At 55.3% G+C, this 16,801-nt stretch overlaps 1 protein-coding gene and 1 long non-coding RNA gene across 2 annotated transcripts in view; one reads left to right on the forward strand and one right to left on the reverse strand.

The window, feature by feature from the left end:
* Positions 1 to 8,339, reverse strand: part of LOC145716455 (uncharacterized) — a 38,553-nt gene extending 30,214 nt beyond the window's left edge. The window contains exon 1 of the long non-coding RNA XR_014139096.1: positions 7,380 to 8,339. This is a non-coding gene — a long non-coding RNA (uncharacterized LOC145716455). The remainder of the gene's footprint in view (positions 1 to 7,379) is intronic.
* Positions 1,262 to 16,733, forward strand: EPHA1 (EPH receptor A1). The gene is made up of 18 exons (XM_006747891.3): positions 1,262 to 1,397; positions 2,450 to 2,517; positions 6,620 to 6,901; positions 8,335 to 8,737; positions 8,981 to 9,136; positions 9,420 to 9,764; positions 9,907 to 10,034; positions 10,285 to 10,435; positions 10,944 to 11,040; positions 11,253 to 11,311; positions 12,134 to 12,259; positions 13,103 to 13,288; positions 13,451 to 13,512; positions 13,633 to 13,839; positions 14,048 to 14,197; positions 14,494 to 14,687; positions 16,115 to 16,270; positions 16,376 to 16,733. Exons 1-18 carry the CDS (start codon positions 1,316 to 1,318, stop codon positions 16,452 to 16,454), a joined length of 2,931 nt encoding a protein of 976 aa, XP_006747954.1. The 5' UTR covers positions 1,262 to 1,315; the 3' UTR covers positions 16,455 to 16,733.
* The last annotated feature ends 68 nt before the right edge of the window (positions 16,734 to 16,801 follow it).

The raw sequence follows: 16,801 nt of genomic DNA on the forward strand, positions 1-16,801 counted from the left end.
CATTTTCTTCTTATACATATCTATATAAAAAAGAAGAAAGCCTGAGATATATTAACTTTTGAAAATAAAGTATGCACCTGTAACGCACCACCTCCCTTTCTCCACAGTGACTGAAACATGCAGCAGTTTAAATGATACAAAGACAATGAATGATTCACCCAAATGAGATGGAGCCAGGAAGGGGTACAGGAAGGAGAGGCCCCAGGAGTGGCGCCTCCACCATCCTCAGTGGATGCATCACTCCCCTTTGAGCCACAGTCACTGCCATTTCGTACCTCAGCTGGGGTCTACTCCCGTCTGTCATTTTAGTCATACACATTTGCTTTATGCCCTAGCCCTCAACACTCCTCCGACAAATAGCTTGTTTAGGGCAGGGACTGTCTGACTCTTCTTCGATTCTCTCAGAGCTTGATGTGTGCAGAGTAGAAAGTGAATAAACTTTCGTTAAATATAATGTTAAGACAGTCTCCAAGAGGATGGGAGGGATGTGGGTTGTCTCCAGCTAGACAGGGCTAAAGCAGGCTGGACCTGCTCCTCTTAACACTTGGCGCTCACAACCTCTCACGGATTCCTCTCTTTTGCTCAGTGAAGGGCATGGTAACGTGTTTACCAAGACCTTCCCTGCTCTGGCCACACCTGCCTTTCTGCCCTGCTCCCAAGACAAATCCTGTGCCCCAGCAGTCAAACTGGTCCATTTACCACTCCCAGAGTGCACCTTGAGGCTCCCTGCCTTAGGCCCTTGCCTTTCCCAATCTCTGCCACTGAAAACCCAGCTCACACGGTCTACTCCCTAAAGACTCGCCTAATGAGGCCCGCAGGCTGGGCTTGCTTCCTCTTCCAACCCCCTCCACGTGCTCCTCTAAGGGTTGTAGCCCATCTTGCATTATGGTTATCTAAGCCTCCCCTACTGCAGCATAAAACCCTGCCTTCCCCAGTGTCTACTACATTGCTAGACCTTTAGAAGGGGAGAGGTGTAGTTCCAGTCAGGTAAAATTAGGTTAAGGGCTGGATCAAGCCTGGGTTGGGTTTAGGATTAGAATTAGAACCGGGTCAGTCAATTCCTAATCCCACTCACTAGGCGGCGCCCGCAGTCTCATTCCGGTCAAGACGCCTCCGGGTTTTGAAGTTTATTACCTGCCTAACGAGTTTCCTTCCTGCCCTACTGTCCCTTTAAGAAGGTGATCCAGGTGAGGCCGGGCTCCGCCCCCCGGCGCTGGCCCCGCCCCCCCGCCCCCGCCCGGCCCTCCCCTCTCACCCTGTCCTCGCGACCTGACCCAGCAGTCTGGGCCGAGGTCCCAGGTCCCGGCCCGGCGCCATGGAGCGGCGCTGGCCCCTGGGGCTCGGGCTGCTGCTGCTTCTCTGCGCCCCGCTGCCCCCGGGGGCGCGCGCCAAGGAAGGTACCGACCCCCGCTCCCGCCCCTCCCCCTCCCCCGGGGCTCGGCCGGCACCCGCGTCCAGGAGCCGGCATTCCCGAGGAGGCCTTCTCCGCGCGCCCCTCTCCAGCTCTCTTGTTTTGCCCCGCCGCCAGGCGATCGACTGGCCAGGCCAGCCTTTGGTCTTTGACCCCGCAACCCGCTGCTTTCCCGGGTCAGTCACCCTGGCCAACAGTTTGCGCCTGGTGGTGGGCAGGGAGCTCCTGACCGCCGCGGGGACGCAGCGCCCAGACCCCTACCCCAGCGATCGTGGGCATCCCTCATTCCCAGGCGGTCTCAGCCTCAGGTGCCCAACCCAGAGATCCGGACCCCTATGAAGTCAGGGATGGGAAGTTGCCTTATGCCATCCTAGGCCAGAGGACAGAGGGACCTGCCGCTGGGGGATGGACTAGAACTCGGGGTGCAGGGGTTCCCAGACGTACAGGTCAAGCCTTACAGGTGAAGGCTTGCACACCCTCTCTGGCCCTACTACCCCTACTTCCCAGACTCAGCTACGCCTGTACCCTCAACTGCCCACCCCCAACCACAGGCAGAGCAGGCCCTTTGCCAATAGAAGGGAACCTCCCCACCCAGGAACCCCCTCTAAGGTCCCCTGTCCACACCCTACCCACTTATGACCCCCGGGGCTGAGATCGTCTTTTGCCCATCCACCCTTCCAGTTCTGCAGCTGATGGACCCCGCCCCGCCCCAGGCAGCACCAGCCCCTGCTGAGAGAGAGGGTGCAAGTCTTATGTGGGGCTGCTCTCCCCAACACTTCCTGCCTTGACTTTGGTCAAAGATCCAGCCGTCCAACCCTTGCCCGACTCTGCCTTCCTCCCTTCACGCTCTGGAGGAAGACAGACTAATCCCTAGAGCTCTTCACTCCTCCTTCCTGGGCTAAACCTCAGGAAGTCACAGCTGTTAGAACAGGATGTGGATGGAAGCCTTGGGGCTGGGGGCCCAGGAGGAGGAATGTGGGTTGCATGTGTGGGGCCTCCTTTCCCAGAGGTGACAGGCCCCTCTTCTCCCTACTTCAGTCACTCTGATGGACACGAGCACAGCACAGGGAGAGCTGGGCTGGCTGCTGGATCCCCCAGAGGATGGGGTAAGTGTCAGGGGAGGGAAGGCTCAAAGCTGCAGGCCAGTGGGAAATGGGCGGAGAGGTGGGTGGAGGAACGGAGAAAAGAGCAGGAAAAACTGGAAGTGTCTCCTCAGGGAGGGGGAGGGGAGGTGAGTCAGAGCCTCCTGAATGGGACATTGGGGGGGGGGGCGGGTGGTCAGGCTACACCCCATGAAGAACGCCTCAGTGCCTGGCTCCTTCCGTCCCTATCCCAGTGAGGGAGGACTGAATACTTAGGACTTGGCGGGTGATGAGCCCACATCCCCAGGGAGAGGACGCACCATAGTAGGGATGGTTGAGGGCTAAGAACCAAAACACCAGATGTGTCCTCAATCTGAGGTCCATCTATCCCAATAGAGTTGCACAGATAGGCTTCAGAGGGTCAGGGAACCCCATAAAAGTGTATTCTAAATTGTGTATATGGAGAGGAGAGCCAGAGTTTTCATCCAACTCTTCAAAGGGTGTTTGCCTCCCCAAAGGTAAAAGCTCCCCCACTAGAGGTCCCAGAGCCCTTGGCACCTTCTCCATGGGTTCCCCAGCCCAGGCACACCATGCGCTCCAGCTGTCTGAACCTGCTCCAAGTCCCTTCCCTCCTTGGGTCTTCCTAAGACCTAGTGAACAGAGATAGGTTCTTGTGAGTCCCAGAGAGCACCTTTCTGCCACTCAGCAGAGCCGGCCACAGAACCACGGGAGGCCGACCTCGTTGGCCTCAGCTTCCAGGAGTCTGGACTCAGGCCCTCGTCCCCTCTGGTCCTGGACCCCTTTCCCCTTCCTGTTCTGGTAGGAATGCAGCCTCTACTTCTGGGATTGGGGTCACTTGCTCTCTTTCCCTCTGGGTCCTAGGGTCCTGGCTCTACTCAGTTCTCCCACGGAGTGGCCTATAATTAGAATTAATAGACTAAACCATAATGTATCCTACAGGAGGGGCTGCTTGGAAAATCCTGGATTAGGCCAGCTGTAATAGGTGCCTCATCTCATAAACCAGATGATCACTCCACAGCGAGGCCACGGGTCCATTTGCTGGCTCCATGGGCCTTCACCCCCGGTGTGGCCCAGCCGCCCCCCACCCAAATAACTCTTCCCTAATTGGGCTGGAGTGGAAGCAAGGCCCTTTTTGCAGCTCAGGCCAAACAGCTTTGCACCAGGAGGGCAAGAAGACAGCAGCAGTCACATACTCCCCATGTCTGCCTTCTCCCCTCCCCTCCTTATCTTTTCAGCACACACACTCACACACTCAAATTCAGGCCCCCCTGAATGTACCCATGGAGCAGCCAGCAGCCTGAGTGGTAAGTGAAAGGATTCTTGTCGCTGATCCTGGGCAGCTGGTTCTCCCCCATCTGTCACTGCTGGGACTGGGAGAGGCAAGATACAGCGGGAAACATCTGCTCCTGGCTCCAGCTGCAGCCATGGCACTCTAGCTAATGAGCTGCACATTAACCACCTACTGCCCTTCCACCTGATCTCCACCCCAGGCCTTCCACTTGGGCTTCCCCATCAGAGCTTCTTCTTAAGAGCAGGCCCTGGGTGCCGTCATTACTGGGACACCCTTGCCCAATCTTGGAACTCCCTAACATAAAGCAAAACTAGGTATCTCATGGATTTCTGCCCCTGCCCCACCCCACCCAGTTCTTAGTTAAATCCCAGAGCTGCGCGTAGCAATGAACGCCCTTGGAAAAGGAGACATTCTGAGGGCCTCAGACTCCTCTATAAGGGGGTTGCAACCAAAATATCAATGGGATATTTTACAGAATTTGAGAGCTCCTTTCTTAAACCCATCTGGCAGAAAGAAAATATGTAAGAACGGCTGAGAATTTTTTTTTGAAAAAGAATAAGGAAATAGAATACTTGCCCTACCAGATATCAGAACATAATGATACCTCGACTATAATTAAAACATGTTGCATTGCACAAGCATACCCAGGTCAATGGAACAGAATAGAAAACCCACATATGTGAGATTTTAGTATGTGATAACATTGGAATTGCAAATCAATGTGCAAAGTATAGACCGGACAGTAAATTGACAGCCGGATGTCCATAATTTAAAAAAGAAGACAACAAGGAAGTAGAAGGAGAAGGATGTAAAGTTACATCTCCATTTCACACTATATGCAAAAATATAAATTCTAGGGAGATTCAAATCTAAACCTAAAAGCCAAACCTACGAAAATATTAGGAGAAAATATAGAAGATCTTTATAAGTTTGGGATAGGAGAGCTTCCCAAGCAAAATACACAACCCAGAATTCATAGAGGGAGAGAAGAGAGATGTTATTATATGAAATTTTTAAAAGGTACCAATATCAAAGACATCATTAGCAAATTAAGTGGCATGATGGGAAGAAAACATTTGAAACATTTCAAGCAAATGCTTAATATCTATAATGTAAAAAAAAAAAAAAAGGGCTCATCCAAATGAATACTCAAAAGATAAGAACAGGGTATCAGGCAAAGTTTACAAACAGATAATTACATAAAGATAGAAATAGCCAGTGAACAAAACAGAAACGCACAACCTCCTTCTCAAAAAATGTAAATTAAAATGGCAAGAAGCTGTGTTTTGTCCATAAGATAGGCCAAAAGTAAAGAGATCGTTAATATCCAGGTTTTCAAAAAATGGGGCCTCATGCATTGTTGGTGAAAGTGTAAGTTGATAAATCCTTTTTGGAGGCCATTTGACAGTATCTTCTTTAAAAATTTATAAAACTTATCCTTTGTTATAGCAGTTCTACAGAAATCTTATAGAAATATGTACATGTTTACCTTAAAAACTAGAAACCACCTAAATGTCCAACAATATGTGAATGATTAAATAAATTATGGTACATCCATACAGTGGAATGCTATTTTATGGATTGCTAAAGAGAATTAGGTAGATCTATTTATATTCTCGTGAACATCTTTTTTTTTTTAAGATTTTAATTATTTATTTGAGAGAGAGATCAAGAGAGAGTAGGAGTAGGGGGAGAGGCAGACTCCTCACTGAGCAGGGGGCCCCATGCAGGGCTTGATCCCAGAACCCTGAGATCATGACCTGAGCCGAAGGCAGATGCTTAACTGAGCCACCCAGGCACCCCTTGTGAACATCTTTCGAAGATTATTTATTTGTTAAAAGCAAAAAGCAGGTTACGAAATAGCACTTATGTTTTTAAAAAATTATGTTAAAAACACATCCACACAAAAATATTCAAACATTTCTCTAGAGGCACTGAAAATGGTGTGGTGAGCTTTATTCCAAATTGTTCAGAGTGGCTCCCTGTGAAGGGTAGTCGGGTGAGAGGACCTTCACATTATATATGTTCTCTGACTTTTAACAAGTGCATGGAGACATAATGATCAGGAGCATAAACTCGAGCCTAGAGTGCCTGGGTGCATGCCCCAGCTCTGCCTCTTAACAACTGAGGGCATAGGGCAAGTCATTTAACCTTGCTATGACTCAGTTTCCTCATGGAAAGTGTTTACAACAGTGACTGGCCCATTAGTGCTAGCCATTATTAGTAAATTTAAAAATTATTTTAAGGTAAAAGCAGGTAAGGGGGGTGGACTGTATGGTGTCCAGGAGACCACCCAGCCCTATCCGTTGTTGATTTTGATAGTGACCATAACTAGAAGGAATATCGGAGAGGGTGAGTTCCCCCTATACAGAAGAGTTCTATGCTTGTTCTTGCCCTCCAGAAGTTTAAAGGCCTCGATATTAAATGTAGTATCCTCTTCTCTGAACAAATAGGCAGAGAGGTTTTGTGAATGAGCTTTTGCCATAAAAGTCTGCTTTTTGGGGGTACTTGAGAACCTGCTGATGAGAACAGGTAAAAACTGGTGCTCATACTTCGGTTGGGAGTGAAGTCATCGAAGGCACCGGGGCTTGCTGCAGATCATAAGGGGGTATTGTCTTGCCTGTCCTATATCCCAGTAACTCCTGACCCTAAACATTTAACTGACTCTTCTCAGGCCCAGGGGTGGGAGGACAGCAGGACAAGTAGCTGAACCCCGGGAGCCCTGACACCAGCTTCCCCGTCGTCAGCTCTAGAAAACCCAAGTTTGGGGAGCAGGTGATGAATTGGAGCCTGACTCGGATTTCTCTCCCGCAGTGGAGTGAGGTGCAGCAGATACTGAATGGGACGCTCCTCTACATGTACCAGGACTGCCCAGTGCAAGCGGGCGGAGACACTGACCACTGGCTGCGCTCCAACTGGATTTACCGGGGGGAGGAAGCTTCTCGGGTCCATGTGGAGTTGCAGTTCACCGTGAGGGACTGCAAGAGTTTCCCCGGGGGAGCCGGGCCTCTGGGCTGCAAGGAGACCTTCAACCTCCTCTACATGGAGAGTGACCAGGACGTGGGCATCCAGCTCCGACGGCCCTTGTTCCAGAAGGTGCTTCTCAACCCCCACCCCCACCCCCAGCACCGTTTGGTCCTAACACTGGTTCCCGCCTCACTCTTTCCCGTGACCCCGCTCAGCTAAGGAAAAGACAAAGTGGCAGAAACAGAAAGAGGGTCTAGGTGTCAAATAAGGACGAGAATGTGGGCCTAGAGATCAGAAGAGGTGGATTTGAGTAGAGCAGCCCCCCCCTTAGCTGCGGGGCATACCTCCCAGGACCCCCGCTGGATGCCTGAGCCCCGGGCAGTACTGAACCCCAGATGTGCTGTGTTCTTTCCTGTGTGTCCATCCCTGTGGTGAGCTTTCGTGTGTAAATCGGGCACCGTAGGAGAGTAGTAACAGTAACTAGTAATAAACCAGAACAATTATAACAGTATACTATAATAAAGGTCATCAGACTGTAGTCTCCCTCCCTATCAGTCTCTCTCCATCTCTGTCTCTCTCTCGAAATATCTCATTGTTCTGTACTCACCCTTTTCCTTCTGGTGATGCCGCGAGCCGATAAAATGCCTTGCGAGGAGATGAGGTGAGACCCATGAGGCCCACGGCCAGGTGTTGCGTCCTGACGTTGGGCTTGCGACGTGACCCAGCGTCAGGCTGCTATTGGCCTAATGAGGAAAGGTCAGAAGGAGGATCACCTGTTTCCGGCGGTGGCTGACAGCAGTGGGTAACACCTGCAACCCCAAAAGCCAAGCTGTGGATAAGGAGGAACCGCTGTGCCTTTTCTGCTGTGTCCCGCCTTCAGGCTCAGCTTAACCCCCGCCGAGGTTTCCCGGTCTGAGAAGAGTGTTGATAATAGGGCCGGCCTTAACCTGTTGCAGAGGCTTTGCCTCCGTTGAGATAACAGACTTCCCTGGTAGAGGCTGGGAAGAGGTATTTGGACTTCTGCTATCAGCACGCAGGGTGCTGGTGTGCGATACACCCCTGTGAGTCCACCTGGAGTTGTGTAGAGAGACAGTTCTCTGCAGGCTCTCCCTCTGATACCATCCCTTTCTTTTCTACTCGGGAAAACGCACTGGAATGCAGAGGTATAAGGAGCGTATTATTATAGGATGTGCTCTCATTTTTTTTTTCCCCCAAAGGGAAGATGTTGTAAAGTTTGTTATTAGTAATAAATTAACGGTGACGCACCTTATAACTGATCACCTCATTGGCACAGAGGTTGGGAACACCTTCAAATAGTGGAAATCATATGGGCTGTGGCGTCTTGCGGCCCGGATTCCAGTCCCATCGTGTCGTAGCTGTGTGATCTTGTACAAGGTCTTGAACCTCTCTTAACCTTAGTCTCTCTATCTGCTTAGTGGGGCTGGTAATCCATCCTACCTCGTAGGTTTACTGTATGGACCCAAACAGCGTAATCGTTTTCTGTTCCGTGGGAATGAAGCGTGACCTTGCCACGCCCCCCTCCCCGCACCTCTCCTTCCCAGGTAACCACTGTGGCTGCAGACCAGAGCTTCACCATCCGGGACCTGGCGTCTGGCGCGGTGAAACTGAACGTGGAGCACTGCTCCTTGGGCCGCCTGACCCGCCGAGGCCTCTACCTCGCTTTCCACAACCCGGGTGCCTGTGTGGCCCTGGTGTCGGTGAGGGTGTTCTACCAACGCTGTCCCGAGGCTGTGCACGGCTTGGCCCGGTTCCCCGACACCCTGCCTGGCCCCGGCGGGTTGGTGGAGGTGGCAGGGACCTGCCTGCCCCATGCCCAGGCCAGCCCCGGCCCCTCAGGGGCGCCCCGCATGCACTGCAGCCCCGACGGGGAGTGGTTGGTGCCCGTGGGGCGGTGCCACTGTGAGCCTGGCTATGAGGAAGACGCGAGCGGTGAAGGCTGCCTGGGTAAGGAGCCTCGAGGAAGGGGAGGGGGGCGGCGAGGACTCACAGGGGCCGCTCGGGGGAGGCTCCCCAAGTGCCAAGGGAGGGAAGGGTGCCTGTGCTCCATCTCAGCCATTTTTAGCCTGGGTGGCTGAGCACCCCAGGGTGCAGGGTGTTTCTGGCACAAAGGATTGGGGAGAGGGGTGAATGGGGATGAGTCTACCGTAAAAACTGGACATCCATGGCTCTGCTGCATTCTCTCTCCAGGCTGCCCTAGCGGCTCCTACCGGGCGGACACAGATGCACCCCATTGTCTCAAGTGCCCCGGACACAGCGCAGCGGAGTCTGAGGGGGCCACCCTCTGTACCTGTGAGAGCGGCCATTTCCGAGCCCCTGGGGAGGGCCCCCCGGTGTCATGCACACGTGAGTCCAGGGGGCAGGGCTTGGCCATCTTCGAGGAGCTGCAGGCCCTTTAAGGTTGGAAGTTTCCAGAGCTTTTCAGACATTGGGAATCCTTTAAAGGGCCAGACGCTTAAAGCTCCTCCCCTGCCCCTTACTTTCCCTGGAAGAATGAAAAAATGAGGTGATTCCTCACTTTTGGAATCAAATCTCCCAGCAAGGCCTTCAGAGGTGGGAGGAGGCAGGGGCCAGCAGCTTGTATGGAAGCAAAGGTGGCTCCTCCTAACGGCCCCTCTTCTCCTTACAGGGCCCCCCTCAGTTCCCCGAAACCTGAGCTTCTCTATTTTGGGGACTCAGCTCTCCCTGCGTTGGGAACCCCCAGCAGATACGGGGGGGCGCCAGGATGTGAGGTACAGTGTGGGGTGTTCTCAGTGTCGGGGAGCAGCGGTGGATGGAGGACCCTGCCAGCCCTGTGGGGGAGGTGTGCGCTTTTCCCCGGGAGCCAGCGGGCTCACAGCACCAGCTGTGCATGTCAGCGGCCTTGAACCCTACGCCAACTACACCTTTAACGTTGAGGCCCAGAATGGAGTGTCAGGGCTGGGCACCTCCACACCCGCCGGCGCCTCCCTGAGCATCAGCATGGGGCACGCAGGTGAGCAGTCAGGACGGGACCGGAAGAAACCAGAAGGGCTTAGGGCCACAGGGACAAACGGATGGGCAGGAAGCAATCGAAAAGCTGCTGAAGTTATTTCCTCTTTTCTTTCCAAACCCACTGGAACCGTCCTGACTCACAGAGTCCCTGTCAGGCCTGTCCCTGAGGCTGGTGAAGAAGGAGCCCCGGCAGCTGGAGCTGACCTGGGCAGGGTCCCGGCCCCGCAGCCCCGGGGGGAACTTGAGCTACGAGCTGCATGTGCTGAATCAGGTGAGGCGGGGCTGAGAGACCATGTCCAGTGTCCACGCCTGGGCACACCCCAGCATCCCTGGCCCGGGTGACAGGATGGAGGGAAATCTGACCACAGTGAACTGTGCGGCTTTCTCAGGACAAAAGCCTACAGAGAGCCCTGCCCTGACCATTCCCCCACCCACCCCACTCTACGTGATCCCAAGACTGCCCATCCCCTCCACCCGGTCTGGCTCGGCACAGCCAAGTTAACGTTAGTTCTCATCCACAGGACGAAGAACGGCACCAGATGGTTCTGGAACCCAGGGTCTTGCTGACAGAACTGCAGCCGGACACCACGTACATTGTCAGAGTTCGAATGCTGACCCCTCTAGGGCCTGGCCCTTTCTCCCCTGACCATGAGTTTCGGACAAGCCCACCAGGTGGGTGGGTTCTCCTGTGCTCTACCCCAAACACACATGCACCTGTCCTCCCACTAGGCTTCTCAGACCCTGCTCCGATCAGTGACCTTTCCCCTTCCTGTATGCAGGTGCAGGCCCACATGCACACCCAGTGTACGGACACATGCACACACACGTACACAGACACACAGGAGCTGCCCGGGGTGGGGAGAGCCCCACACGGACTCACATGAAGCCCCCGCCCCACCGTAATCTCCTCAGATACACCTCCCGATGCTGGATGCTGCCAGCCAGTTTCCTATCCAATCTCCTAACCCCTCGTGCTCGGCAGTAAGCAGCCCCAAGCTGGTGGTCCCGGTGTGAGGGCTCCCCGTGCTCTCTCACACACATACCCCATCTCCTCGGGGAGGGGACACACACACCTGCGGTCCACTGAGGGCCCTGCCCCTGGGCATGCCCTTTCAGCCTCCATCATCCCGGTGGGCTCTGAGCCCTCTGAGCCCAGACTTCCTCACCCCGTGTGCCACAGTTTCCAGGGGCCTGACGGGAGGAGAGATTGTAGCCATCATCTTCGGGCTGCTGCTGGCTGTAGCTCTTCTGCTCGGGATGCTCTCCTTCCGCTCGAGGTACTGTTCCTGCCCCTCCCCGGCCACCATCCGGGCTCCCTTTGCCTGGCCAGGAGCCCCGGAAGGCAGCCCCAGCCACCCGCCCATCCCCTCGTACGAAAGCTCCAGCGTACCCCCACCCCCTGTTGTTTGTGGGAAAAACCCAGCCAGAGGCCTTTGGTCCCCTGCGGCAGTCCCGGGACTCTGAAGAAGCTGTCCCCTCACCCCCACAGGAAAACTCAGCGGCGACACCAGCCGAGGCAGCGTGATCGTGTTGCCGACGTGAACCGAGGTGAGCCCAGGGCACCTGTGTGTGTATATGTCGGCGGCTGGGGGTGTTGGGAGGTGCCACGGGATGGAACCAGAGAACCCACGTTGGCCAGGCCAACTCTGGGAGCACAGGTTGGGGCTGTTGTCTCTAGGGCTTTTCTGTTTTGCTACCTAATTAACTTTGGTTAATTAACTTTGGACTGATAGCCCCCCAGAGGCTCTGTGCAATTACCTGGTAGCTCTTGGTGCCACTGTTCCAACACCCGGGTCCTGGGCGGCCTCCCCATCCTGGCTGGCCAGGTCTGTGGGCCGAGGCTCGGCGGGAAAAGGATTGCTGGCAGGCTCCCTAAAGTCCTCCAAGGCATGTGGGCTTCCTGCTGGTCACCTCATTAGGTGCCCCACCAAAGGGGGAGTCAGTGGTCCATCCAAGCGAAGGGGTGAGAGTGAGCCTTGTCTGGGAATGTGAATGAGGTGTGAGTGATCAGAGGAGTATGGCTAGCAGGGGTGAGGAGGAAGGGCAAAGAATTTGAAGTGCGGTCAGTGAGCCATGGGAAGATTGGGTCACTGGAGGCCGTGAACAGCTTTCAGGCCCAGGTTCTGGCCCACTGCTCTGGGCCTCTGGGGGCAGGGACACAGGGCTTTGCGCATGGACGGAGGAAGAACCTCATTGCTAAGGACAGAGACTTTCTCCCACTTTAGCCAAAACGGGACTCCTAAGGGAGCAGAAGAATGAGAAGGCTGGGGAGTGCTGCTGGCCCCCCCTCCCCTCACCACCCCCCAAAAAACTCTCCTGAACCCTGCAGTTGGAGTTCCTGTGGCCGAGCCCTCCCCGTTCTCCCCACAGAGGACAAGCTGTGGCTGAAGCCTTATGTGGACCTCCAAGCATATGAGGACCCTGCACAGGGAGCCCTGGACTTCACCCAGGAGCTTGATCCAGGCTGGCTGATTGTGGACACTGTCATAGGGGAAGGTGAGCCGGGCAGGCCCCCTCTTGTGTGGCAGCACAGAGCTGCTAGCCAGTCGGCCTCTGTGCTGGCCCAAGAGCTCCTTGATGCGTTCCCTCTCTGTTCTACCCTGCGTCCTCCTTGAATCGCTGTGCTCATGTTGTAACCCCCTTATCAGGTGTCCAAGAGCCGCCCCTGCTCCCCACACAGTCTGCTTCCGTGGTTAATGGAGTTTCTGATGAACAGCCTCCACACGTCATCCTTGTCAACAGAGGGGTCACTGTGCCCAAGCCCAGGCTATTCTCAGACGGTTCCCGAATGTGGGAGAGATTCAGGGCCTCCCTCGGCCCGCACCGTACCCCACCAGGGGCCCGGTGTCCTCGGGCTGCCCTGATCCCTTGGGTCGGCAGAGGAAATGGAGCTGAGCAGGAGAACAAAGCTTTGCAGTGTTCTTGCCAGTTCTGCAGCCAAGCCAGCTGAGCTGGGGCCGGAGGATCTCGCGGAAGAGGGGAGGCAATGGTCAGCCTCCCTGGTCACTGGTGCACTGGCTCAGACCCCGCCTGCCCTCTATGAACACAGCCCAGTGCCACCACACAACTGCCTCCACCTGGCACTTGCCGAGCAGCTCCTGCTAGCCAAGAGCTGTGCTCATGTGGGAGACGGTACCGGCCAGGCCGCCGAGCAACAGTGCCCTTCCAGACTCCTGTTCCCTTCCTGGGAAGTGCAGCCCCAGCCCCTGGACCAACAAGGGCAAGCCACTTTTCTGATCCAGAGAAGACAGGAACCTGGGGACTGGAGGATATGGCTGCCCGTCCCCCTGGGGGAGCCTGACAGGGCATCGGGCCACGGCCTGTTTTCTTTCCACCCAGGAGAGTTTGGGGAAGTATATCGAGGGACCCTGAGAATCCCTAGCCAGGACTGCAAGCCTGTGGCCATTAAGACCTTGAAAGACACCTCTCCAGACGGCCAGTGGTGGAACTTCCTTCGAGAGGCAACTATCATGGGCCAGTTCAACCACCCACACATTTTGCACCTGGAAGGCGTTGTCACAAAGAGTATGAGCAGCTGTCTTCAGGAGCATGGGGAGGGAAAGAGGAGGAAAGGAGGGCGTGAGACCATCGGGAGTGAAGGGAAGATATGCTGCCAAGGGCAGGAAGTCTGGTTCCGGGTGGAGATGGGGTAGAGGCTGCCGTGCTGACGTGTGCTTTGTGTCTCAGGAAAGCCCATCATGATCATCACAGAGTTTATGGAGAACGGAGCCCTGGATGCCTTCCTGAGGGTGAGGAGGGCGGAGAGCCAGCTGGGCAGGGGGATGCACCGTGGATCCCTGGGGTTGGCTCCTGGTTTGGGAAGAGGAGACCCTGCCCATTCCCTAACCTGCCCACTCACCATGCTGCAGGAGCGGGAGGACCAGCTGGTCCCTGGGCAGCTGGTGGCCATGCTGCAGGGCATTGCATCCGGCATGAACTACCTCAGTGACCACAGTTATGTCCACCGGGACCTCGCCGCTAGGAACATCCTAGTGAGTCAGAACCTGTGCTGCAAGGTGTCTGACTTTGGCCTGACCCGCCTCCTGGACAACTTTGATGGCACATATGAAACCCAGGTTAGAGCCGTGTACTCACTGAGCGTGTGCACACGCGCGCACACACACACTCGCGCAATAATGTGCCGTACCTGTAGTCACGTGCACCAGGAAGGACACATGCTCCTGTGGACACAATAATTACTCATCCCTTTGCACAGGGGTTTTCTCCTCCCCTCCCCCCACCATGCCCTGAAACATCACCTTTCTGTCCTACGTGCCCTGTTAGGGAGGAAAGATCCCCATCCGTTGGACAGCCCCTGAAGCCATTGCCCATCGCACCTTCACCACGGCCAGCGATGTGTGGAGCTTCGGGATTGTGATGTGGGAGGTGTTGAGCTTTGGAGACAAGCCCTATGGGGAGATGAGCAATCAGGAGGTAAGCCTGGGGTACTCCTCCCCATGTCACCCCTAACTCACTGTTCATCTCCTCCCGAAATCCTCCCGTGGCTCTTGCCTGCAAATATCCTATTCCTTCTTCCTGACCCGCAGTTTTTCTGCACTTCCTTAGTCCCCTTTGCCTTACTCCCTGTTCTCTTTACTGCGGTCGGGGGCGGGTAGAGGCTCTATCACAGTGATCTTGTGTGAACAGAGATTTCTCAGGGGCCACCAGGGAAGCTGAGCTTCCTACCTCAAGCCTGCCCCCCCCCGCCCCCCACCCTGTCCGCACTGCAGGTAATGAAGAGCATTGAGGATGGGTACCGGCTGCCGCCTCCCGTGGACTGCCCTGCCCCTCTCTATGAACTCATGAAGAACTGCTGGGCCTATGACCGTGCCCGTCGGCCCTCCTTCCACCAGCTGAAGGCACATCTGGAGCAATTGCTTGCCAACCCCCACTCCCTGCGGACCATTGCCAACTTTGATCCCAGGTAGCCACATTGGAGAGGGCAAGGGGTTTCGGAGGATGGATCTGGGAGAATGGAAATGGGCATTTAGCTATATTCACTGAGTGCTGGGCCTGTGGAGCTCTGGACAGAGCGCAGCATACTACTGAGGCAGGACCATAGTCAGCGCCCTTGGGGACAGTCCACCCTGATGGAGGAGCTGCCCTTCCGTCCCCAATAGCTCTAGTTTGGCAGAAGAGAGGACGCAAGTGCAGAGAGATGGAAGGTACATATAAGCCGTGCTGACACCCTGATATCGACTCCAGGGAGCTTGGTCACTTGGGTGGGGAAGAGAGAGCAACCAGCAAGTATCAGTGGGATGCATGTTGGTACTGGGAGGGGCGGCCTTGTGGGGTCTCCCAGAACACATGGCCAGCATGGGTTGGGGAGCGAAGGGCAGGCTGATTCCAAATAGCGCAGGATCCCAGCAGCGTTATTTCGGGACTGTGGCCAGAGGTGAAGCTGGAGACAGGGGCAGGGTCAATGCAAAGAGGACCAGCTCTGCGGAGAAGTTTGCACTTTATCCTGAGCATGGAGAACTATTTGACCAGTTTTTAAACTGGAGGGACACGATCAGAATTGTGTATTACCAGAAACGTTGCCAGAATGTGGAGAATGAACTGGTGGCAGGGGTGAGGTGGGGGAGATGGGCAAGGCCGGACTTTGAATGCTTAATCAAGTAAGCCAGCCCTGGCATGCTGGCCTCTGTATCAAACCACCATATATAACCTTGTTTCTGGGAGAAAGTGTGCTCCAAGTTCCAACTTTTGAAACTATCTTTTGGAGCACAACTCCCTCGTATACTGAGACTGCATGTGCTAATCTTTCTGGAATGTTGAACATTTTTCCCCCAGCAGATCTATTCTGCTAATGGTTTGGGCTCTGGCTGGCTTTAGCACAGGAACACTCATTGTCTTGTGGGTGTCGGAGGGCAAGAGTAACAGCCGGGCTTGGAGGTGGCGAGCAGAGGCTGCTCCCAGCATTCGCAGGGGCCACCCTGACGATGGCAGGACCCTACCCGGCTTCCCCGGCCTCTGCTCTCTGCCTTCTGCATCCTCTCAGCTGGGACGGTTGACACTTGTGCGTCAGCCCCCAATCAGGCAGCACCGGCCGCCTCGGTGGGAGGCGGGCTGGCAGCCTGCTTGTGTTCGGGCCTCCCAGGGCTGCCACTTCCCCTGGGCCCATCAGTGCGGCAGGACCGTCAGCCTGCCCACTGCTGTGAACACACCAGGAATCGGGCCAGGAAACGAGTTCACAGACAATGGCCGGGCTAATCCACAAAGTCCAGACAATCTCTGTGCTCAGACACCCAACTTGAATGCTGGGCCGAGCCCCGATTTCAGGGAAGCTGGAGCGGGGAGACAGAGGACACCTGTACCTCCCTCGGGACTGAGGCACCCTGTGTCCCACAGGGTGACGCTTCGGCTGCCCAGCTTGAGCGGCTCAGATGGGATCCCCTATCGAAGCGTGCCCGAGTGGCTGGAGTCCATCCGCATGAAACGCTACATCCTGCACTTCCGCTCAGCGGGGCTGGACACCATGGAGTGTGTGCTGGAGCTGACAGCCGAGTGAGGACCCCCCTCCGCCTACCCCCCCACCCCGCTGCGGGCCTGGGTGGGGAGGGCTCCTGGGGGGGGAAGCCCATACCCACAGTCCCCTTCCGTCGCCCACAGGGATCTGGCGCAGATGGGGATCACACTGCCAGGGCACCAGAAGCGCATTCTTTGCAGTATTCAGGGATTCAAGGACTGAGCCCCTCCCTCGCCCGCCCTGTCCTCAGAGAGCAAAGATGGGGCCATGGTCACTCCCCACGGCCCTGCCCTCAACCGATGTAGGCCTTCGGTGCTGCTCCTGCCGACCCTTCCTCGAGCAACTCACCTCTGGGCTGGGGGCCTTTGTTTTAAAAAGGGAGGTGGGGGTAGAAGTAAAAAGGTAATTGGGGGAGGGACCTGGGGAAGGGTTTAATATATATACGTAAACATATCTATTTTTGTAAATAAACAGGAGCTGAGTTTTCTCCTTTACCCACTGGCTTTGTTATCCCTGTATTTCCTCCGATCCACCCATGAAGGCTGTAGGCACAAAAGAGTTGACTCCTA

Source organism: Leptonychotes weddellii, chromosome 12 (genome assembly GCF_054177405.1).
Source record: "Leptonychotes weddellii isolate Sample4059 chromosome 12, ASM5417740v2, whole genome shotgun sequence".
NCBI classification, from domain to species: domain Eukaryota; kingdom Metazoa; phylum Chordata; class Mammalia; order Carnivora; family Phocidae; genus Leptonychotes; species Leptonychotes weddellii.